A 24,973-nucleotide genomic window follows, 5' to 3' on the forward strand; every position below is an offset into this window, starting at 1 on the left:
ACAACAATCGTACAAAATGTTCAAAATCAGAGTGCCAGAAGTGTTCAGAGCCTAAAGAGTGTTCAAAGTCAGAACTCGGCAAGTGTTTTACCGAGTGCTCGTGATGTTAGTATTATGGGGATTAGTACTGCAAGAAGTGCGTCTGTTTTACTTCCACCGCAGCAGCCACAACAGCCGCAACCACAACAGCTACAGCAGCAGCAGCAGCAACAGCAGCAGCAACAGCAATCTCAGAGTCAGCAACAGTCACAGATGATCTGGGGTAATGGTGGGCGCTGTCTTGGCCCTTGCTGTAATCCAAGGGCTGGTGCTATGGCTCCTTTACAGGCGGAATTTGTGGCACCCGGCCTTCCACCTTCCCTTCTCGCCCGCACGCCCACCAGAGGCACTGCGGGCGGATCGCCCAAGTTAAGGGCAGCCAGGACAAGGCGAGGCCTGTCTGTGGCTAGTAGTGTCAATCTCCCAGATTATTTGGGCAACAGTCGACCTGCAAGGGTGACGGGTGGAGCCGTTCACGCCCATCCCCGCCCAAGGGCACTATCTACCTCTATGGGTGCCTTGGCTGCAACGCCTGCGCCTCCTATGGCACATCAGCACATTGGCATGGGCGCCTCTCTGACCACGTCCCTGGATTTGGCGAGAGCGCATCCCCTCACCCCAAGATCTCTGATGCCCATGCAACAACAGCAACAGCAACAGGCCGTCACAACCTCAACTTCGTCCCTCCTGTACACCGTGGGCCTCTCCAGAGATTCCGGATGCTCCGTGGGTGCAGATACCGCGGGCGGAGAATGGGCGGCTGACAGAACAAGAGGACTTGTGGACTCTGGATTCTGCACCCCAGTTGATCTCACGGATGATTTTGTAGCAGGTAAGAAGTCCCGACAAAAAAATTCTAGGGAGAGTGAGCGCCACGTTTCATTACTTTTCCATATCGTCTCAAAAAAGTTGTGGTGGTGAAATTTCGAGGTTACATTTCAGTTATAAAAGAAAATTAGATTATACGTTTAAAATTTGAATATACGTGTAAAATTAGTATAAATGTCTAAGATACGAAAAATAGAATTGCGTTGGACATCTTGAGAAAAAATTAATTATTACGCCTAATTTACTTACCGTTCGTAATGTAATGTAATGTTTCACGAAAAAAAACAAGAACTCTCGTAAGATAAAATTAATAAAAGCAATGTGAACAGTGACATTCTTATGAAGACTTCAGTTTCAAAATTTACCACTTGAAGAAATATTTTAAATTCCTTGAAAAAAGAACAAGTAAGAAATTATTTAGAGTATTTTTCTCATAGCAAGTGTTAATAATAATAATAATAATAATAATAATAATAATAATAATAATAATAATAATAAAATAATAAAACTCGGAACAATTTCGAAATATCACATGCTATTTTGCGCCTCTTTTGTAAGGAAGAAAAAACTTGCAAGACGAGAAAGAATATAAGATAAAATATGTTTTGACATTTTGTGTCAGACTTTGTGGTCAGTCGTCAACTTGAGATGTAAACAAGTCTTTAAATTCCCGGGTCATGTGATCTTTACTTACACACAGTGACCTTGTTTTTTTTTTTCCTTTTTTTTCTTATTGACTCGCGACCTTAATTTTTACTCTCAGTTCTAACTTGAGAAGTAGGTGACTTGTTTAATGTCCACTTTTAAAGTTCAGTAACAGCCGTTTGTAAGCCGGATTTCCGTCATGAATCTGAGTTGCAGGAAGTTGCACTGGCACGATTAGAAGGAATCGCAAAATTAAAACCACTCCAATTTCTCCGAATAATGGCCCAGAAGTAAAGTTCGCCTTCCACCACCTGTCAGGGATGATTTTCGTAAGACTCGCTTCTCGTCATTTTTTTTTTTTTCCACTTATATACCGGTTGGATTTATCTTCATATTTATCTACTTGTTTATTCAAAAGAGAAAGCGAAGTTGATCTTTTCAGAAAGAAAATCATGTTACGCTATACGACTTGATTTTGTCGAAGTGGTGAATAACGAAGTCAGATGAGACGGAGTCCGTTGAATTTGGCATTCTTCCAAGTTATGCGTCAGATTCCTCTTAAATCATTACCTCAAAGTTAGGCCACTCGCAATTACGAGGGACGTGTTCTTATTTGCTCAATATTTTTATTTTTATGCTCACAATATATAATTTCTTGAAATTTCTGTATTAGTGTACATATAAATTTGCATGAGGGAATTATTAATATTATACTTAAACATAATTGTATATATATTTAGTAAAACATTGTGTATGCATACCAGCCGATAACACAGTTGTTTCTAACACACCCTTATAATCACTCTCTCTCTCTCTCTCTCTCTCTCTCTCTCTCTCTCTCTCTCTCTCTCTCTCTCTCTCTCTCTCTCTCTCTCTCTCTCTCTCTCCTTTATGCTTACAAATTGTAACTGAAAGCTAAAATGATATAAGATCCTAAAAATCCTAATTCTCTCTCTCTCTCTCTCTCTCTCTCTCTCTCTCTCTCTGCTTTAAGCTTACAAATTGTAACTGAAAGCTAAAATGATATATGATCTTAAAAATCTTACTATCCTTATTAACACTTTCTATTGGTTTCATAAATACTTCCCACGCAAGTGTTTTGACACGTGCTTTGAATATGTATAGAAATATATTTTTCATTCATTCTCTCTTCCCATCTTGCAGTTTTGTTTCTTTGCTGATTTCGACAAGGTGGTGGTGTTTTGCCGAGTGTGAATCGTCTATTTCATTTAAGTAAAGACAAAACTTTTTAATTTTGCTCTTCCTCCTAGCCTCTCCCTCCCACCCACCGCCCCGTATAGCGGCATCGTTAGCGTGTGAATCATGAATTCAGCTGTAGTTGTGACCCTCCCTGAGCACATAAGCCCTTGCTCCATTGAGTCACACACCTCCTTCTCTCCCCCACTCTCTCTGTCTGTCTCTCTTTGATTCCCCCACTCCCCTCCTCTTACCCCTCTTCTTCCCACTACACACTCATTTGTAAGCGAGAAGGGAGAGGGAGCAGGGTGGGGAATTCTACGTTACGTGAAGGATGGGGAATGGTTGGGGGAGGGGGGAGGTATCTACCCCTTCCTCCTGCGCGATTGTCGTGTATGTGGGAGACTCGGGGAAAGACAGTGTTCTCTATTCAAGAATTTGTTTTGTTTTTGTTTGAGAAAATACATGCGCTGGAGTGCCATCGTTGCGTGTATATCACTGAATATGTTTTCGGGCGTTTTAAAGAAACGAGACATTGTTTTTCCTAACAGAAAACAAAGAAGAAAAAGGGCGTTATTTGAGTTACGTTTGCTTCTACGTCCGTTATTTTTAGATCGCGAGTTCAAAGCTTTGGGCTCCAGTGATCGATGTATTCTATTCATGTTCGTTTTATTTTTACGCTCTGATGGTATCTCATCATTTTTGTTTTATGTATAGGTTTACTTTTTTTTCTGTAAACAGCCTCCCTAGGAGAGAATTGAGAGAGAGAGAGAGAGAGAGAGAGAGAGAGAGAGAGAGAGAGAGAGAGAGAGAGAGAGAGAGAAATTGTGCCCTAGGTAACACTTTCAATAGTGACGTTAGTCTTTTGTTTAGCAATAACCTGTTATCTGACCAGGTGCAGTACCTGGCTTCTCACTTGTCCTCCTTACCGTCCACCTTACCCAAGTGTCACTGTACGTTAGATTATTGACAACCGTTCAGTCCGATCAAAGAATATTTAGTTGGATTACAATGGGATTGGTGCGCGATACGGATGTTAATTTTGGATTATTAGGCGTCGATTTTGTGTGTGTGATTGTAAGTAAGTGTGTGTATAAATTATATGTATATATATATATATATATATATATATGTATATGTATGTATATGTATATATATATATATATATATATATATATATATATATATATATATATATATATATATACATACACACACACACACAATCATATACACACACACATACACACACATTTTACTTTTTTACTTGTAATCCTCTTACAGAATGTAGGGCTTCTCAAGAGGATTTTATTGTATTAATTTTCCAAATAATTCGTAGGCATGCATGTGTGGGAGCAGCCAATCAGCTGTGTTCCGTCAACACCAGCTGTTCTCTTGTCAATTTGCTGAGCAGAGCAAACAGTACGGTATACATCAGTCGAATAAATACTTTGTTTTTGCATCGAGTTCAGTTTTGTTTCGCTCGTCGCTTGTATAAGGTTCAAGAACAGTTAGTTTAGCTGACGAATCTTTCAGAAGGCGTATTTATAATTTTGAAAAGAACTCTCCGATTTTTTCCACAGCTGATAGAAGGTAGCTTGTTACCAAGGAAAACAAAGAATTGGAGGAGAGATCTCTTGTGGTCCGTGATGAGATTTTATCTGAAAGAGATATATATATATATATATATATATATATATATATATATATATATATATATATATATATATATATAGAGAGAGAGAGAGAGAGAGAGAGAGAGAGAGAGAGAGAGAGAGAGAGAGAGAGAGAGACCTAATACCATCAAACTTTTGCCATTCAGTGCTGTTTGTTCACTGATTGATGCGCGGTGAACGTAAACCGAAGTTCTTTCTCCGTTACATTGCTGACTGATGGAACTCAATTCCGTTAGATTCAGTCCGTCATTGATGTGATCTGTCCGCCATCCGAACAGATCCATCATCTTTGTTAAAGGAAACAGCGTCTTTCCCTCGCATCCCTCGCTCTCGGGTGACAAGAAGCATGAGACAAAAAATATATATAGGAGAGAAAAAGGAAGGGACCGAATTCATTCCTTCTCTCTCTCTCTCTCTCTCTCTCACCGAAACGGTTTATGCGGTTCATCTACATCTTCTATTATAGATCTGAATTTTGGACTATCCAGTCAACAATCCCATTTCTTAAATTTGAAAGGTGTTGAGTAACGATGTCGTTAACATAATATCAATGACAGTGCTCCAGAAATCAACTCGCACACAGACACAAAAAAGAAGCAGCAGCACCATAAATAGAACCAAAGAACATTGCAAAAGAGAAACTTTGTGTTCCCGCTAGTCAACCTATCGAGAGGGAACTCATGCATATAAACATCAAGGAGAGAGAGAGAGAGAGAGAGAGAGAGAGAGAGAGAGAGAGAGAGAGAGAGAGAGAGAGAGAGAGAGAGCAGTCTAGCTTGGGTTGGGGCTTTCGAGAAATTTATGCGCGTCGGGAATAACATTTTCTCTTTTTTATTTTTACGGAATATGTTCAATTACTTTCAAGTTCAGCCGGCTGTGAGATATCTGAATAATGTTAACACTCAAACACACACACACACAGACAGACATATATACGTTGAAAAACGTAGGAAGGATGTTTGAATACTCGGATGTATTTCACAGAGTGTAATTGGCACTATAATATTATACTCTTACGGTATAAAATACTTGTTTTCCAAGTTAATCCTTTCTCTTCCGTTTCGTCCAACAAACTTCGCGTGGGGGAAGCTCGCTCAAGCGTTATTGATTAAAACTCGGTATAAATGTTTTGGACGTTTAACTGTGCGGAGCAAAACTGTTCCTCGTGAGCTCCGTTATTGGAAATTTACAGCGCATACCGAAGTCGCCGATAGCCTTTCTTAGTGCCGTTACCCCCGGCTCTCTCTCTCTCTCTCTCTCTCTCTCTCTCTCTCTCTCTCTCTCTCTCTGTGTTTGTGTTCCTCCGCATTACAAGAAGGTGACACCGAACCATGTGACTCTTGAGACCCCTCTATCTCTATTTATGAATCACAGGGAAAAAAACTCCCACACACCCCCTGCTGAGCAGTCATTCCATTTATTCCTCCCTCCTTTTTGTGACCTTCCCACCCTTATTTCCTCCCAAGGGTGGCCTTACACCCCCCTACTACCCCCATCTACCCCACACACACACACACACACACACACACACACACACACACACACACACACTTCCCTTAGAGCTCAGCTCTTTCCTCCCAAGGGTGGTTTCTTACTCTGGCGCTTACTTCCCTGACCCTCCTCCCCCTACAGTTCCTCTGTTTCTCGCGGGCCCTCTCCCTCCCCTCCCCTCTCGTCTCACCCCTCCTCAGCAGCAACTTTTTCCCCTTCTGCGTGCGTGTGTTCCCACGCCCTGGGTCCGTTTATTGGGGTTGAGTTTTATGAATACATTATCATACGTAATGTCCAGTTCGGCCATAAGTCTTGTAGGTGACCAGCAGCTGTGAAGTTAAGCAGGCCAAATGATGCTGATGGACTCGGGATATATTTGCTGATTGGGAAAGGGTTTCTTAACAAAATATGTGTTGATTAATGTGATGAGTAAAATATGCCAATATCACACCTCAAGAGTACTTGCGGGTATAGCTAACGCATTCGGTTACTGTTAGCATTCCAGGGAGAGGTATTTCAGTTTTCCTTTTTGAAAAGTTATTCCAAATTCTTGCGGACGCCCAGCCACCGTTGTTCTGTCCGGGTCAGAGCGGGAGAAGCGGCGGAGATGTTTATCACACAACTAAACAGCCTTAGAGTAATAACAAGGCTGGGAGCGGTGATTACGTCAAAGAGAGGATAATTGTCGTCAGGAAACCCCTCGGGAATGATGAGGTCCGGGCCCGGACACGCTCAGGTAGCGAGACATGGTAAAAACATTAGCCGCGACGTGTTGGAGGAGGAGCAGCAGCAGGAGACGAGAGGGCACGAGGTGCTGAGTTGCCTGGTGTGAGTGAGTGAGTGAGTTCGAAGAACAGACGAAATGGACGACGACTTTTGGAAGTCTTCTTTATACCTTTTCTTTCGCTGTGCTTCGCGGAGAAATGGTTCTTAGTCTTTGCGGTAACGAAGTAAAACTTTTTTTTAATGCTTCGTATTGTTGGTTTTTCTTTTTCACCCAAACCGCTTCTAACCTCCTAGGGCGCATGCGTCACCCTTCAGCGTCTCCCCCCGGATATCAAGATGAGGTTAAGCCTTTTGGTTAAAAGAGTTCCTTTCACTCGCCCCTTTTTATTGCTAATCTTTGTTTCCAGTGTGGATGGTTTTCATTTTGCATCTCATTACCTTTTTTGAGAGAGAGAGAGAGAGAGAGAGAGAGAGAGAGAGAGAGAGAGAGAGAGAGAGAGAGAGCCGCCTGTAAGCGTCGTTACAACTAAACTAGGTATCCTTATATATTCAGGAGATTATTCCGTAATATTACCTCGGCAAATGCCTCTCACTTAAGGTCTTCTAATCCCCGGTACTCCTCCATTTCTAGCAGGAAGGAGTTCCGTGTGGAGGAGAGGAAGTGAGCAGCGTGCGTCCTTCTCCCTTCATTTATGTCAATGTAATTCGTAGTTGCTTTGCCTCCGCACTTTGTAATGTGAGTGGTATTCTTTCGCTTCCCGTAAGTCGGCCTTTCTCTTATAACACTCACACCCCGAGAGAAATTTGAAAGACATTATTATGGGTTTGGTGGGCGTGCGAGGTCATGGGCGGAGGTTGGCAGTAAGGGGTCACGTCCTCCTTCTTGGGCGCAGCCACGACTCGACCCCGATCAACCCAAATCCAACTCAGCAGTTTTTTCTTCACACGCGCCCTCCCGATTAAGGAGCCCGCGAGCGCTCCAAATACGGTAATTAGTCCTAATTATTACCATGCAGATAAACTTGGCACGGCGTTTGATATGTCTCAATATCAAGTATAACTTGACGTAATCGCTTCGTAAACATTTTTGATAGATCGCTTCCAAGGTATTTCCCACCAAAATATAAATAAATAACTATGTGCTTTTGCCGCAGGTCGTTTAAATTCCACGCCTGAATAGTAACGAGCCTTTATCTCTCTCCGTGGATGAGGTGCCATTAATTGACGTGCATGTGTGGGTGGTGTTTGTGTGTGACAGCCACATTATCATTGGTAGCATGTTGCGACCGCCCATTGGGGGATAACTAAGGGACGAGGGTTGAGTTTTATTGATAGCAAGGCGGGGGAGAGAGAGAGAGAGAGAGAGAGAGAGAGAGAGAGAGAGAGAGAGAGAGCGAGGTTTTGGAGCTGGTTAGTTGGAGGCTAAGGTTAATGAGGCTAAACCTTCGGTACCACTTGCTGGACGGAGGTTAAGCACCTGATGGGAGGGAGGACTGGGCTAATGGAGAGGGAGATTTGATCTTCATGATTAAGTCTGCGGAAGTGGCACTTTTTATCATTCGCGTGGAAGAGCTGTTGGTTTTCTCTCTCTCTCTCTCTCTCTCTCTCTCTCTCTCTCTCTCTCTTATTATGCTAGGCCGCGTTTATCAGTGACAGCATTCGCTGTCCACACACTTAGTCTACAATGGACAAGCGGGTGTCTCGCAGATTAGTCACTGTCTTTGCTGAAAAACAAAGGGGGATTGCAGGTGAGGGAGACAAACCATTCAGTAAAGCTAATTACCTTAGGCTTATTGCTGGATTTAAGAGAGAACTCCCTTGATAAGGACCGTTGTAAAGTCCTGTCATCTGCCTGAAGGAACGTTTTGGGCTGTTTCTCTGTTATACTACAGAAGACGAACATCTGTGTGTCATGTATGCACTGCAAGAGTCTATATATAAGCACTCGTGTACACACGCATATTCATGTACATCCACAGGTGAGTGAGTGCATGCATGTGGTACCACGCTTTTACGTCACGGAAACGAATTAAAGTTATTGCATTATCCATATTTATGCTAATAGTAGGTGAAAATGAGGTTCAGAAATTACGTTGATGTTATACTACAAAAAAAATTTAAATCTCTCTCTCTCTCTCTCTCTCTCTCTCTCTCTCTCTCTCTCTCTCTCTCTCTCTCTCTCTCTCTCTCTCACAGAGGCTTCACTGTTATTGCGATCTGTTATTGACTGCAAAGGGGTTGGGGAGTTGTTTCTTTACGTATCAGTGCCATCTCCGGGGGACTTTTGTGTACCCGTAAACAGTTATTGACAATCATTTCTCATCTCCCACCTTCTCCCCTCTCCTTCCTTCCCATCCATTCCCCCAAAGTCTTTCATCTCTCTTCCTCTTTGCTGCGTGCTTCATTCTGCATGTCCGTTGTTTGATGTCGCGGTTAGTGCACGTCCTGTTGAATGGTACTTTTGGCGTGGAGTCCTCTAAATACATCCTTCACCGATTTAACAATGGAGGATGAATAAGAAGAAGAAGAAGAAGAAGAAGAAGGAGGTGAATTTATTCTGCTCTGGGCTTTCGGTTAGAATGTGATTACAGTATTGTTAAATTGGTGTCTTAATGCAAATGATATGCAGACACAGTGAATGTGTTACTGACTATTCGAATCTCTTTTTGTGCTTCTTCCTCTTTTGATAGTGTATGGGAGTGATGTTCCTCTTGTATTCTGTTACATTCTTCATTTGGTTATTCCGTTTTCCTTTAAGGGAACAAACACCACGAGTCTCATCCGTCTTTCAGGCGGAAAACCACCGCGTGGTGACGTCGAGTATTATTAATGGCCTCTCCTACTAAAGTAACCGGCTGGTTGAGTCGGCCTTAAGTCTCTCTCTCTCTCTCTCTCTCTCTCTCTCTCTCTCTCTCTCTCTCTCTCTCTCTCTCTCTCTCACACACACACACACACACACACACACACACACACACACACACACACACACACACACACACACACAAGCGTGGTTAGTGTGCTTACAGAGGGTTCACGTCGAGTTGCGAAAAGTACGTTATGGAGAGAGGTTTATTTACCTTTATGAATTGTTTCTGAAGATTGTCTTGCTGCAGTGAGTGGTGGCCTCAATAACATGATTAATCAGCGAGATGAATGTCTTCCACAAGATGCTGCAGTAAGCGTCCTGAAGGACCAAAGTCCTTTTTTGCATAAGTTTTCTTTTCCAACAACGAAGGGTAATGTCCTAGTTCCATGTAGCCTAGGCTATATGGAATGTTTTCTGCTCATTCTACAGTAAATGATGACTGGAGTCTGTCTTTTCCGTTTATTTATTTCAACATACATCTGTACCACACACACACACACACACACACACACACACACACACACACACACACACACACACACACACACACACACACAAAGGGGATTTTGTTTCTGTAGTTATTCCCTTAACCGTCGAAAGGTGGCTGAGTGACCTTAGCGTTTTCCTTCCCTTAAGAACTGAAGGCGGAACATCTTGATATTCTACGTGACCTTAAAGGAGACAGGCATTGCTGGAACCTATTGCAAATAAGCGCCATAAAGAGGCATCAGAAGAGGACGTCGCGCAGTGTTATCAAGGGTATCATAAATTGTCTTGCGCTCTACAATGGCTTCGGGTTGACTTGCGACACTGATGGCTAGAGAGAGAGAGAGAGAGAGAGAGAGAGAGAGAGAGAGAGAGAGAGAGAGAGAGAGAGAGAGAGAGAGAGAGAGAGAGGACATAATGTCTCAACAATGACATGCCACTGCAGAGAGAGAGAGAGAGAGAGAGAGAGAGAGAGAGAGAGAGAGAGAGAGAGAGAGAGACTGGAGTGGGGGAGACTACAGTGTTTCATCGCTATCGCTATCATTGCTTTGTCAAGAGAAAGTTGCTAAAATAGCACCTTCTCCACAACACTAAATTGCTCTCTTCCTATGCTGTATATTTTAATATAAAATTTGTAGATATATCATTACTGAAGAGATTTTTGATGCAAAAAAAAAAAAAAAACAGCACAAAGAGACCCAAGGCGAGACAGTGTGTGTGTACCTCTCAAAAAAGAAGAGTAATGATATTGCCAGAGATAGAGCGATAGCCTTTTTCATTCCCTCTCCCTATTTTTCCCCTTTGCGAAGTCTGCATACTTCAAGGCAACCGTGTACATTAAGGAAAGATACAAGACTGCAAAAGAAAAAAAAAAAGCCGTCCATTGTTGTTACGTGAGGAAACATAATAATAAAAAAATGCTGACGGTGTAATGCCCAACCCTGTTGGCCGACCTTGTCTAGTTGTTTTTGTTGATAATCATGGGGGCTAACCTTGCGTATTCCCACCAATCCAGTCCAGGATATCCCACTCCTGCAGTCCTCATGGCCCTCTAGGTCGTCAACACACACACCCTTTTGACGTCCTTGGGTTATTTACCCTTTTTAAATTATTGCTGCTGAAGGAGAGGAGAGAAGTGTCACATGTGAATAACACATCGGGACAACATCAGGCTCGTAAACACTTATGTGATGAGTATTATATTGCCCGGAGAGGCTCGAAGGTCGCTGCCATCAAAGCGAGCCGGGTTTCACTGAAATGCGTGTCGGAAGTGAAGGGGCTCAATTAACTCCACTTCAGTTTGGAGAAATCGTATTCACACGTGGATGCTGACTGATGAAACCGTGGAAGAACACCAGGCTTACGGTGAACATGTGGCTGTCACAGTGTTTTTTCTTTGTCTCCTGGTGAGGAAAGGGAAAGTTTCAAGTTCCTCGGAATAGATAAGAAGCATTTCGAAAAACTGTTGCCTAACAGGAAGAAGGGAAGAGGTGGTTTTGAGCCTTATGCCAGGATTATTAAGGGATGAGAGTAATCTAGAAAGAAAAGTCAGACTAGTGGCTCGTCCCACATTGTCTAACATTCCCTAACCATCGCAACGCATGCTAATCTTTTTCCAACCTTTCATGCCTTTCACCGCACCTGCCTCTTTCTTCTCGCACACGCCCCGTTATAAGTTTTCCTTTTGATTTGATCTAAGTGTTTTTTGCAAAAAAAAAAAAAAAAAAAAAATTATCGCACACGTATCCGACTTCCCAAGTGACTTGGACGCAAACCCTGTCGTTTTCCTTGGCATTTCTGCCATGCGGCCTTTTACTTCACCCATTCTGCGACCTCTTTTACAATATATGCTCTTAATACCTACATGATTCAGCACCCTAGGCTATGTTGTTTTACCATTCGTCCTGCATCGTTGAATTGCTGGATGCTTTCTACAGTTCTTCATTGGAGGGGTGGGTAGAGCTCTCGGCTAGCACGCTGTTGGCCCAGCGTTCGACTCTGCGACCGGCCAATGAAGAATTAGAGGAATTTATTTCTGGTGATAGAAATTCGTTTCTCGTCATAATGTGGTTCGGATTCCACAAGAAGCCGTAGGTCCCGTTGCTAGGTAACCAGTTGGTTCTTAGCCACGTAAAATAAATCTAATCCTTTGGGCCAGCCCTAGGAGAGCTGTTAATCAGCTCAGTGGTCTGGTTAAACTGAGATATACTCTTTTTCTACAGTTGATTAGTAACTGCCAGGAAATACGAAGTCGAACAGTTCTTGCATGCCAGCAGGAGGAAGTTGGATTGTTTTACTGTTTGGCTTTTGTGTCAATGGGAAAGGCATTGTTGCTGGCGCTGAAACATGCCACATTGATTTTCTTTTCGTTTCAACAGTTATGACACGGCAGGGTCGTGTGGCTTCTGGCTGTCTGCAGTCAGGGCGGAAGCGTGCAGGCCTGACCGGAAACTCTCACAGTTACGAGCACAGCCACACAACATTAATTCTTGGAAGAATTTACCAAAGATTTTCTTGCGTTTAAATTACAAGTTTCTCTTCTTTTCTTATTAGTCTCCTAGTGCGAGTGTTGATGATTAAACTCTCTCCTAAACTTCACGGATGTTTCGAGACGTAGAGAGAGAGAGAGAGAGAGAGAGAGAGAGAGAGAGAGAGAGAGAGAGAGAGAGAGAGAGAGAGAGAGAGAGAGAATGTACCAAATTTAAATTACTAGTATGTCAGGGCAGGAAATTTGACAAGACGCCTAGGCGCCTATTGTCAAGATTAGAACAAACAGTCGGGAGCCTCCTTCCTCCTCCTCCTCCTCCTCTTTCGAACTATTAAGAAACCATCTGGTGGTTCCTGGAGGAGAAGGAACACGACATCATTCTGTTACAGGATCGAGAGAATGCCTTTGCCAGCAGCGACGGATGTTGGTGTGGGAAAGTTTTTTTTTTCTCCCAAGAGATGTTCCCCAAGATGATTATACGCACCTCGCTTGGCAGAGTACGTGACGTCATCGAGTAGTGACGTCACAGTCATCCGCGGCCGGGCATCTGCGAAACGGATTTTTATTGACGTCATGACTGCGCGACTTTTAGGCAACCCTATGAGAGTGACATCATCAGCGTGGGCTTCATGACGTCACCATTCGTGGGTTCTTGTGGTGAGAACATCGTTACTTCTGAAGAAGTACCATCATCTGTGTAAATTGAAGCGCAACATCTACTTAGCATGTCAGTGACGGCACATCCTGGTCTTGAGAGTTTTTCGGGGAACGCTTTTGGGAACGAGGCCGATGTTCAGCTGTGACGTTTTTGCTTCAAGATTCACGCCAGTGAAACTAATGCTTATTTAGAATCTTTCTGAAGTACTTGTGCAGGCCATTAATGTGCTGTTAGTTGCGAGGAAATTTGTTTGTTTTCTGGAATCGGCAACTTGTTTACTAGTTCCCGTGCAATTGTCAGCCGTAATAACTTAATCGCGTCCGAAGTACCGTAATATTATCCTAAAAAAAAGTAAAACCTTTCGCATCTGTCTCCTATTATCCTGTGTTTTCTCCGTGACGACTCTGTATGGAGAACAATGCAGCTGAAACGTAAGCGCTGTGTCTTTTATGTTCCCTTCCTTTGTCTGCTTGCATTCTTAAGCAACGATATTCAAAGAATATCTCTTGTGCTTTTGTCAAATGCATGGGCAGGTGACCGAAGAACAGACGAGGTTTCGTGGCTGATAAGTTTCAACACAACAATAAAATGAAGCCTTGGAAACACTTGAATAGATCAGTCAAGTCAATCCAGCATAATTATACGTTTCCTTCTGCTCGCTGAGAGAGAGAGAGAGAGAGAGAGAGAGAGAGAGAGAGAGAGAGAGAGAGAGAGAGAGAGAGAGAGAGAGAGAGAGAGAGAGCGTAGATATTGCATCTTTTATCAGGTCACAGTCGGACAGGAATGACCTTGGTGGAAATGGGGCAAAAGACTTTCCAGGTTCCAGACCCAGACGCGTAGGTGACTGCCAGAAACATTATTTCGGCGGTGAACAAAAGAGGCCCGGAAACGAGTATCGTACGAAATGTTATCTTCTGGCTTCTCGAGGTTCCTGGTATCAAGCCTTTTCGTATCATCAAGTAACAGCAACACAGAGTGTACACATAAAAGTAATAATAGCCTATACATCATATTTAGTATGAGATCCAGAAGTTGGAACCTACTAGCATCAGTCATGTTATAATACTGAACAAATTTACAAAGGTGTATATAAGTATGCCTATATTATCAATACTAGTGCAGACTAAGTATGCCTATAATATCAATACTAGTATATAAAAACATCTTTGAAATAAAACCATTGCGTATGCTGAGAAAGACGAAGAGGGCAAGGTTCTGCCTGATGTGTAAGAATCAACCTTCCCCACCAAAACCCGTCTACCTCACCTTGGTAAGCTCTGCATGAGACAAGGCTTCTTCGAAGTCAAGACCTTGCTAAACAGGAATCCCACGAAAAGGCCTTTTTTTATCGTTTCGTTGCTTCTTTGCCCTTCCAGGTAAAACAAAAAAAAACAAAAACAAAAAAAAATAAAAGACAAAAGCTTAAGGTCATGCAGTAAAATAAAAAAAGGAATTGCATTTGCTTATTGAAAACCATCACTCGTTGCCGTTGCTCAAAAGCGTATTGCGATACAAGGAGACAATTTTTCCCTGAGGATTTAATGTCAAACAGTTCCCGTACTTGGGAGTGAATGTCAAGAAAACGAGTGGTCCCTCCTTTCCGCCGACTCCATTAAGGTCAAGGCTCGAAGCGACAAGTGATATTTTCAAATATCACGGTTTTGCAAGCCGTTTGCCCGGCCGATCGGACTGACTGCCGGCGAGCGTGATTATCGTTGTGTGTCGGGGAAATAGAATAACACAATACCAACAATGAAACGTCGAGTAATGGATGGAGAACTTTTCCTCCCTGAGCCTCGGGTCGTCGCAGCTCGGGGCGAAACCTGATAAAGAATAAAAGGAAAAAAAAAAAAAAAAGAATCCAACGACGCGACGGCGGGGTTTATAAGGGCACTGTCACCGTTGCATCACGTGAAGCCCAGTCATTTGTAGCGTAAAATGAACCGAGTATTGTTCATTTCTGCGATGCCTTTTCTCACCCCCCACCCCCCTTGGCAGACTGTTTCAGCTGCCTGTCTCTTTTGTTATTCCATCTGTCACGACCTTCTATTGTTTGAATTACACTATTTCATTCCTCTTTTTTTTCTTGTGCTTGGTATTGTCGGTTCTCCGAATAGCAACAAAGTAATTGTTTATCATATAACAAAGTGGCATTTGCTGACGAAACTACCCCCTTTTTTTTTCATTAAATTTTGAATTTCAGAATATGCTTATGTTCTTTCATGCTGTAAATAATAAGGGGCAATTGCGAAAGGAATTCAGTTTTTGAATTTCTTAATCTCTTAAAATGTTTGCCAATGGAACTGAAATGTTCATGATTTTTTTAATACCTGTATAGCAAGTGTGTGTGTGTGTGTGTGCGTGTGTGTATGGAGAGAGAGAGAGAGAGAGAATTTCAACTAGTGAAGAAGGTATAATTTGTTACATTCAGATGAATACAACAATTAGCAAGTGTCGTGTAGTAGTCACATTAATGACGTCAGATTCGAAAGCCAGTGCAACTGTCGAGGCCTGGTCGTTGCACCAGCTATGGTTGCAATAAAAAGGGAAGGGGTTTGCAATGTAACCCCTCCTCTCTCTCTCTCTCTCTCTCTCTCTCTCTCTCTCTCTCTCTCTCTCTCTCTCTCAATTCTTTTGCAATCTTGATGTCCGCTAAAATGGAATGCAAAGGAGACTCGGGTTCATGTGTCCACCATCGTGATATCAGGTTACAAAATCGGTCCGGTTTGGGACACAGGCACGTACGTAAGCATATAGCCTACGCACACACATCCACACGTCAATGGAAGGAGGTGTGTGTGTGTGTGTGTGTGTGTGTGTGTGGAAAAAACACCAGAAATCCTTGAAGAAATGACTCATGGCCGTTGTTGGTAATGATCACCTTTTTCTATTGCCCATATTTAAGTAACAGCATCGACAAGACCTGTCCCCCACTTCGCGAAATTGACCGTTATTTAAATTTCTTTTGACCAACTAACTCATTAGAAAATTTCTTTACTTCATCCATGATAAAGTGCCCAATATTTTTACTCGATAATAAAGTGCCCAATTTTTTATTATCACTTACTAGTTGTAATTCATTCTACTCCATAATAATGATTATTTATTATTCAGAAATAAGTTTCCCAATTTTATTTTCATATTTCCGCATTTTCTTCAGTATCAATATTCTTATTTTTTTTCTTCATTAAGTTCCGTATTTTTCTTTACCTTCACCAATAAAGTTCCCCGTTTTTACCATCATCCTTCAATATTAAAGTTCCCTCACTTTCATATCCTCAATGAGAACATTCCCTTCTTTTTTATTCTTTTTTATTCGGCTCCCGTAGCCGAGCTCCCAGTTAAAACTTTCATCCAGAGCGAAGCTCTTTCGCCGACGCTCGTTTTACGTAAACGGGTTTTCTTCGTCGGCGATAAAACATGTAAAACGGGTCACGCTAAACCCCGTTTGTGCTACCACGGCACACACACACACACACACACACACACACACACACACACACACACACACACACACACACACACTCGGAAAGGTCAAGAAACGTTGAGGACGCAGCATCGCGGCTTCAAGGAAGAGAAAACGCAGTCTGCAATATGTTTGTATAGGTTAGAAGTATTTAGGTGACAGAGGTTTGTTAAACACACACACCCACACACACACACACACACACACACACACACACACACACACACATATATATATATATATATATATATATATATATATATATATATATCGTATATAAATATACACAATATAAATATATAAATTTATTATACTGCTGTCTTCCGTCTCGTTCTTTCCTTGGTGCATTATTATTACACTACGCTCCTCAGAAGGATAAATTTCCTGTTCAGAAATTTAATTCCTGTATCCTGAAGTGTCCACTGTTTGATTTACCGGAAAATGCTTCACATGAATGACGCACACCGGATACCAAAATATATGCAGGAAAATGATTTTCATACCTGAGCCAACTCGAGATAATCTTTTGCAACGAACAACGACGATAATCTGGTATCTGGGTCATTAAAAGATTGAATGAAATTTGATTGCGAAGGGTTGCTAACCCTGTGGCGTCCAATGAGGTCACATTGGCAACACTGAGAGATGCTTGGTTGGTGTCAGTAGCCCATTGCCACTGGCCATTATGCTTGATACGTGGCCTCCCTCGACAGCACGTTGCCACAGTCCATTATGCTCTTTGAGTGGCCCCACCGACAGTGCCATGTGCGCGACGCCTTTCTTTTCTTACTATTATTTTTTATTTTGCTCATAACATGCAGGAAACAAAATTGTTTATTTTTGAATAGCTTATTTGTATAATAATGTTTTTGAGCCTTATTAATGTGGTCACTGCATTTTATTTAACTGAACGATGCTACAAGTCACATATTTTGATGGCAAAACATTCTTTTTAGATTTGCATAAATTTCCCTTTTTGATCATCGATTAATCCGCGTTAACTCGAGCCATGAAAGACGCGACGTTCTCGCGAATGGCAAAGGAATGAAAGGAGGCCAGTTTACACTTTCAAGAAGCTTCTTAATCCGACATCTTTCATGGCACAAAGCCTTGGCATTATTATGACCTTAACATTCTCTCTTTCTCCTCAGCACTTGGCATCCCAGGTCAGGAGGGCTTTTTATTGACTTAACCTATAAATGTTACAAACGAGGTCATGCGAGAACCAGGCATTAATGCTAAAGTATAATTTAGATGGTCATTTTACACACGCGAAAGCCCGCCCACACGAATCCATTGCCACGACTTATCTTCTCTTTAATAGATCTAACATATAATTTAGCTCTCCTGAGATTCCTTCTGTTTTCTAACATGAAATTCCGCTCACCAATCTGACTAGTTTTTGTCTTCAGACACATCTGCCCAGAACCGAGAATCTCAGTGCTCTAAATTGTTTGGTGACTTACATCTTAGGCTACGGAAATAGTAAAGTATTTAAAAAAAAAAAAAAAAAAAGCCACAGACTGGATGACCTACGAAAAAGACACAGAGGCTGTAAGGGCGACGAGTCACCACAAGCCACAAGATATCTATCTATATGTCTATGTCTATCACGCATTCACATCAACCTAGATTCAAAACGCCGTAAGGTTCTTTATGAAAAAGACTCTGCATATGAAGAAAGCAACCCAAGACCCCCAATCTCTCTCTCTCTCTCTCTCTCTCTCTCTCTCTCTCTCTCTCTCTCTCTCTCTCTCTCTCTCTCTCCCGAGTCGCAACGGCCTTGGAATATAATCGAGGTGCTGTTAGGGGGATTTAAGAAGATGTGGGATATCCAGTAAGAATGCTTTTAGGAAAACTAAGGTTTCTAGGAAGTCGGGGAGTGTGGGAAGTGTTCCCATCTTGGCAAGGATGCTTGCTGGGTCTTCCCGGGAAATGGCTGCAGTGACGTAATCTCATACGTATTCTCATACGTATTCTTAAACTTATTCTGTGCATGAAAAGAGAAGCTTGATGAGGCGATGCACGTCATACGTGTCATACTGAAACATTGCCAACTATTTATCTGATGTAGTTAACAGCTTTTATTACTTTGTTTTGTGGATGTTTGTTTTGTGCAGATCATTCTTTGTAGCGATGACACACACGTTCATATAAACACACACACACACACACACACACACACACACACACATATATATATATATTATATACACATACACACACGCACAAGTAAATCTTTACCTTAAGGAGATGGCAATATTCTCGCAATTGTCTTTGACAAACATTTGCACACAGACGAGCGCGACGACACTGAGTGAGTGTTTCGTAAATTTGAAGAATTGTTTACAGGAAAGCAGTTGGCCGACAGTGAAGGTGGATTACCTTGAGTGTGCGACTTTTCTCACCTTCGTGGCATGAACTTGGGGGAGGGGATGGGGGGGAGTTGGAGGACTGCTTATTCCATGACATGACTAAGGGAAAGTTCCCATCGGTAACCGAATTAACGATGGAGCCAGCCACCCGTCTCTCTCTCTCTCTCTCTCTCTCTCTCTCTCTCTCTCTCTCTCTCTCTCTCTCTATATATATATATATATATATATATATATATATATATAGATAGATAGATAGATAGATAGATAGATAGATATATAGATATTATATAGCAGTCTATACTGACGTAATATATATATATATATATATATATATATATATATATATATATATATATATATATATATATATATATATATATATATATATAACACGCTTACGTCAGCACAGAATGCTATAATATCTCTTTGTCTGTTCCTTATCTTTCGTTGAGTTATTTATTGGAAGAGCTTCGTATTTGTTTGAGTGTTGAATATTTGCGGGTGTTGATTCTTTCCGCTTGAATTCTCATAACTTTTATACTGTCGATGTCCGGCGTAAAATTATTTTTATTAATTTAAAACTTTAACATCAATCATTATTCTTTATCATCGTCATCATCATCATCATTCCTGCCATTACTTCCTATACTCTCATGATGAAGTCAACTGATAGTGATTATTCAATTTTGCATTGTTAAAAAGGTATCTTTGGCTAAATATTGAGTCAAAAATATTATTTACTTTTTTTCTTCCTGCAGAAGACTGACGGTTATTTTCTTCTCTTCCACAGATACGCTTAGTCTTGGTGCCACTTGGAAGGAGCCCTCGACCCCTCTATCCTCAACAATGACCTCTTCAATTAGTAGCAGTAGTAGCAGTGGCAGTAGTAGCAGTAGTAGCAGCAGCGGCGGCGTCCATACCTCTTCTCTCCTGCCAGGGGCCGCCCATTCGCATCACTACCTCCCACAGCCCTTATGGAACTTGGCTTACTAGAAGGGCGTGATACGCTTAACAAAAAAAAAAAAAAAAGAAGAATAAACCATTGTGTAAAGGCACTGACTGGGGCTGTCGAAGTCTTAGGGGGCGTTGTTGAGATGACTACAACTGCAAGTCTCTTATGACGATCAGCTGATCCTTCAGTGGAACCGTCAGGGGACGCTGTTACTCTTGTTTTCTTCCAGCTTGAGCACAACACAGAAGCTGTAAGAACCTTTTTTTTTTTTTTAGGAGTCAAAAATACATACAGTAGCTATAAACTAACGCTAAATAAAGGGTTTAGGTGCTATAGTATCTCTTCATAGTTGTTTGGCGAAGAAAGTAGACTCGTTTCCATCTGTAATCATCGTTAGTCTCTGTGATGTGAGTGTTTTTTAGAAGACCGGTAGACGTTGTAGACATGACTTCCTTGTTTTGTTAGATAATCTGAGAGGATGAAGCCATGAATCTCTCTAGCTACTGGACACAGCAGACGCCCCTTCTTCTTCTGTCGTCGTCGTCGGCACCCCGCGGGGTGCATTTCTCAGAACCAACCAACACTGTGCTGTGATATGCCGTGCTGGCCTACGGAGCCTCGTCGTCGCCATCGTCAGTTCTCCTTCTCCTCTTCCTCCTCCTCGTCGGCATTGTTGTCATTAAGCAGTGGAATTCATCGTCAGTCGGGTTCGTGTCAAATTCGAGAGTCGAGAAAGAGAAGAAATCAAAGAAGAAGAAGAAGAAGAAGAAGTGGAGGCATAACAAAACTATCGTTGCCTCCAGAAGATGACCAAAGCGTCTCAATGCTTGGTGGTCGACTGCGATCACCATTTGCTCTTCTTGCTCCGCTTTCAAGCTCTCGTGACCTCGGCATGTAATCGACCGTCTGCGCTCATCATCTGTTGCTTAAGTTTCGTCATCCGTCAGTCATCACTTTCCATAGTCATATTCGGGAGCGACGTCTCAAAAGTCATGATTTCAATAAGCCATTTTCCCAGCAATGATGTTCCTCCTTTCTCAGACTGTCACTTTCCACATTCTCTCTCTCTCTCTCTCTCTCTCTCTCTCTCTCTCTCTCTCTCTCTCTCTCTCTCTCTCTCTCTCTCTCTCTATTTGTTAATGACATCATCACCATCACCTCTTTAGGCTAACGAGGAAGGATCGCTCGCTCTAATGTCAAAAAGGGAGAGTCTTACCACTGCTCGAAATTACAGAAGTATCTCATGGTCTACTTTTAAGTGTGGAAACTTATGGGTGTGCTTAACTTACGGGAAACTTTTAATATTTAATGACTGTAATTATAATAATGATGATAACAATAACACAGGGGTTAGATAAGTCGGTGAATGTTGTCTTTCTCTTACTTGGTTAGTTTGTTAGTCCTCTTGATTATGCCAAGTCACTCCATCCTTAGGCAATATATTTCACTGTTCTCTGTAAAGAGTCTGTGACCCCAAATCCCTTTTCCCCAATTTTCTGTGGAGAAGTTTCTGGAAAGGCACAAACACACGGGCGGTGGGTGGGTGGGTCCTCACTTCAGTGTACTTTCCGAATAATGCATGTAAGCATATGTTCCTTATCCTCAGACGGAAGCTGATGTAATAATTAGTGATAATGTTGTATAATTCTTTCCTGCGAAGACTGAGAGACGCCCAGTCCCCCGGGTTGTGCCCTTCCAAAAGCTGAACCATGTCTTCTGCACAAAAGAAATGATGCTTAGTGGAAGTTTAAGAAATAATCAATAATGATAAAAAAACATCTGTGTACTAAAGGCTTGTCGGCATTATGTAGTGTTTTTATGTAAAGTTGAGTAGGATTTTTTTCTAAGGTTAAGGTAGGAAGAAGCGAGAAGGTTTTTCCAAGACAAGTTAGAACTAGACTGTAGGTGTTAATCTTCATTTTAGCTCTTTCGAAAAACAATAAAAATACGCTTACTAGATTTCATGATTCATTGTCTTTTTGTATGGAAATATACTCATCATCTGCCATTCATTTGTTAAGACTTACATTTAGGTTGTATATTTTTAGTCCTACTTTTTAAGTTATATACTAATGTTATTTATAGTCCTCTGTTTAATTCATCATATGCTCCTGAGGTCATTCTTGAATTCCATCTCATTTCTGTAGTGTTTTTTGAGCTTGACACTGTAGCTGTGTTTTTACGTTTTTGTTACGCCAGTTTTGTTCACTCATCATTTTCACTAAATGTATGGATACATTGTATCAATGTTTAATTAATAAATTTCGTGTCGGAAGAAGACATTGAAGCAGTCGAGGGATAATAGTTGTGGCATTCGTTGATGTGCGTAAAGGGTATTTGCTTCTGTTATCATTACCACTCTGTCCAAGTGGGACACTTCATGCAGAATATCTTTGCAAGTTTGCCAGTCACGTTTCAGGTGAAATAATCCCAGTGGTTATTATACAATGTTTTTGGAACTCGTATCTATGTTGTTTTGCTGCAAGAAATGACCGTGACGGCCCACAGAGACGTTCGCCACACTCCGTCACTGAACGTTTCGAGATGTTGTCGAAAGCCTTTACGTAAGGGCGAAACGTTTCCCTTCCGGGAGATATCAAATTCAAATGTCTCTTTTTCCCCTGAATTCACAAACTTTTAACAAAAGACTTGACATTCATTCTGAACTCTCTGTGTGGTTTTCATGTCGTTTCTCCAATACTCTATTATCTGTAATGATGCCGAGATAGATAGAGCTGAGCACTTGAAATTTATCTTCCATTCAGTAATGTCTGTAGCATACATAGCAACACTTCAAAAGGAGGCAAGTGATTTTAGAATAAGTGTTAAGTACCTTCAGTGATCTTTCGCAGAGTATGTGGAGTTTATGTCGATCTAATGAGTTTAGCCCTGTGTGGCCCCAGTAGCTCGAATTTTGAGAGTAGGTAGAGCACAACCATCTTTGAATCCAGCCAAGATAATTTCTTGTTCTGCGAAGTTACCCTTCTGTTGTATAAAGTACTGTGATAGATATTTTTGCTTTATATAATGAAAAAGGTGGTTCTGATGATTCTCGTCATTAATTGCAAAGCATGTACTGACATTTTCCAACTTTATTTTTTGTTTTTTTCAAAGAAGCAGAAATGAACAAGATGAAACTGAAGGTAATTTTTATTTCTTTGGTAATCCGAATATGTTTCTTGAAGAAAAGTAAATCCTATGTACTCTTGCTTTTCAACTTTTAAAGACTGTTAATTAATGTTCAGTCAAACAACAGAAATAGAAAAAAAGAAGTAAAAAAAATCACATGCTGAGTCCTCCTAGATCTTGTAACGCACTTGATGTTCCAAAACGTGTATTAAATAGCTGAATAAAAGTAAAAAAATTAATAACCTTTGCGTGCAATAAGTCTTTCAAATGTAGAGTATAGTTCTGAGGGCAGCTTATGATAATTAGGTTTCTTCAAACTCAGACACATATTTTTGTGATTCTAACATAAGACGCATTCTGTTTGACCCCAAACATGGATTTGGTTCAGCGATCCTGGTTGCCTTTTGTTGGTGCCTGTAATCAACGCCATTTCCTTTACTGGAAGTATCTTTCTCTTTCGAGAGCGAACTTTCTTTAAGGAAAATGTCAAATCTAAATTCTTATCCCCTAAAATTATTGTTAATGATATATAATTAGTTTGTTAAATGATTTTTCTGACAGAGGAGGGTGAGTAAATGAACGCTCTCCTGGTAAATATATTGGACTTTTTTCCCGTTTAATTTGAATTAAAATGCAATTCAGAGAAAACTAAGCCGAGGACGATTTGAAGTCAACAGAGGGTCTTTTTTTTTTTTAAGCTTGTGGTGTACAGTTTTTCTTTCTTTCTGTACAAATGTACATAGAAAAGGAGCGTCATGAACATAAAACAAGAATAAAGGTTTGGTTGGCAACAAATTATATCTGTGATTCGTTTGGGTGCTTCGGGTGGGGTTAATCCTCCTTGGCATCTTAGCTTGTAAATATTGATATTGTATATTTAATGTGTACAGGGAAAGTAATTTTTGCACATGTGCTACTTGAGAATTTTAACGTGTAAAACTTGTGATATGTGAAAATAAAAATAATCTATGAATTCAATCTTTGATTTCAACCCTTCCTATTTATCGTGTGTGAATGATGTTATATTATCACATTATTGTTAGTGAAATGATTACTGTCAGAGAGTGCCAGTTCTTTTGATGCCACTTAACGTAGTTTGCCTGGTATTTTCGGTAAAGCAGTAATAAGAGAAATATTTTGTGGACAATGAAATTTTTTATATTAAAAATTAAATGAGCAGTCAAATACTATACACGTGTGATAATTACAAACAAACTAAATGGAAGCAAAATGTTGAAACAACGCGAAGTTCACGAAAGATCACTGGTCCTTACTGCTTCACTCAGTGACCTCGCCAGAGGTCGCCTTTGAAACTCACATACGCCCACGTCTCCCGACAGGGGTCTTGTTGGCTGGACGTGACCGAATATTTTTGAACGAGACGAGGAGTTGCGCCATGACTTTGGACCACTTCGTGATCTTTGGAGGCTATAATTAGAGCCCTGGGAATTTTCACAAGAACCAACACTGGAATGCCTTGCTTGTAATTAATGCTTCTTGTTATTTAATGTCGATTTCCTCTCGCTTGTTTTTCATGTAAACGGGCAAAATTGATGTCCAGTCTGAGTTTAAAAAAATTTTTATTTGTTTTTCGGGATGAATAAAATAAAACTGGAAAAGATGAACGTGATGTAAGGGTAAATAAAGAAAAACTATGAGCAAGATGTACTTTGAAGAAATAAACCCGCAAGCAACTTAAACTAAATGTAAGAGCAAATGAAAGTTACTAAGGGAAATCCGTAATCAAGTGAAAATTTTATTTGAAAATCGGAAAAAACACTAATTTTGAAAGAAAGAAATCACAAAACAGAAAGGATTTAGATGAGTAAAAAAATTAATTTGAGATGAATAAAAAAAATTAAACTAATTATGCAAAATCTATGATATCAAATTGAAGGTTCGGTTCTTTATGAAAGAATAGGACCCAGTTTGACTTAACTTCCACTAATTG

The 24,973-nt window shown here is 41.0% G+C and overlaps 1 protein-coding gene across 1 annotated transcript in view; it reads left to right on the forward strand.

Annotated features, from left to right (window-relative positions):
* Positions 1-23,238, forward strand: part of LOC136829351 (pneumococcal serine-rich repeat protein-like) — a 23,795-nt gene extending 557 nt beyond the window's left edge. The window contains exons 1-2 of the mRNA XM_067087771.1: positions 1-871; positions 19,732-23,238. The exon at positions 1-871 is cut by the window's left edge and continues 557 nt beyond it. Coding sequence (XP_066943872.1) covers positions 1-871; positions 19,732-19,934 — 1,074 coding nt within the window. The 3' untranslated portion in view covers positions 19,935-23,238. The remainder of the gene's footprint in view (positions 872-19,731) is intronic.
* The last annotated feature ends 1,735 nt before the right edge of the window (positions 23,239-24,973 follow it).

This window comes from Macrobrachium rosenbergii, chromosome 44 (assembly GCF_040412425.1).
Source record: "Macrobrachium rosenbergii isolate ZJJX-2024 chromosome 44, ASM4041242v1, whole genome shotgun sequence".
Classification (NCBI taxonomy): domain Eukaryota; kingdom Metazoa; phylum Arthropoda; class Malacostraca; order Decapoda; family Palaemonidae; genus Macrobrachium; species Macrobrachium rosenbergii.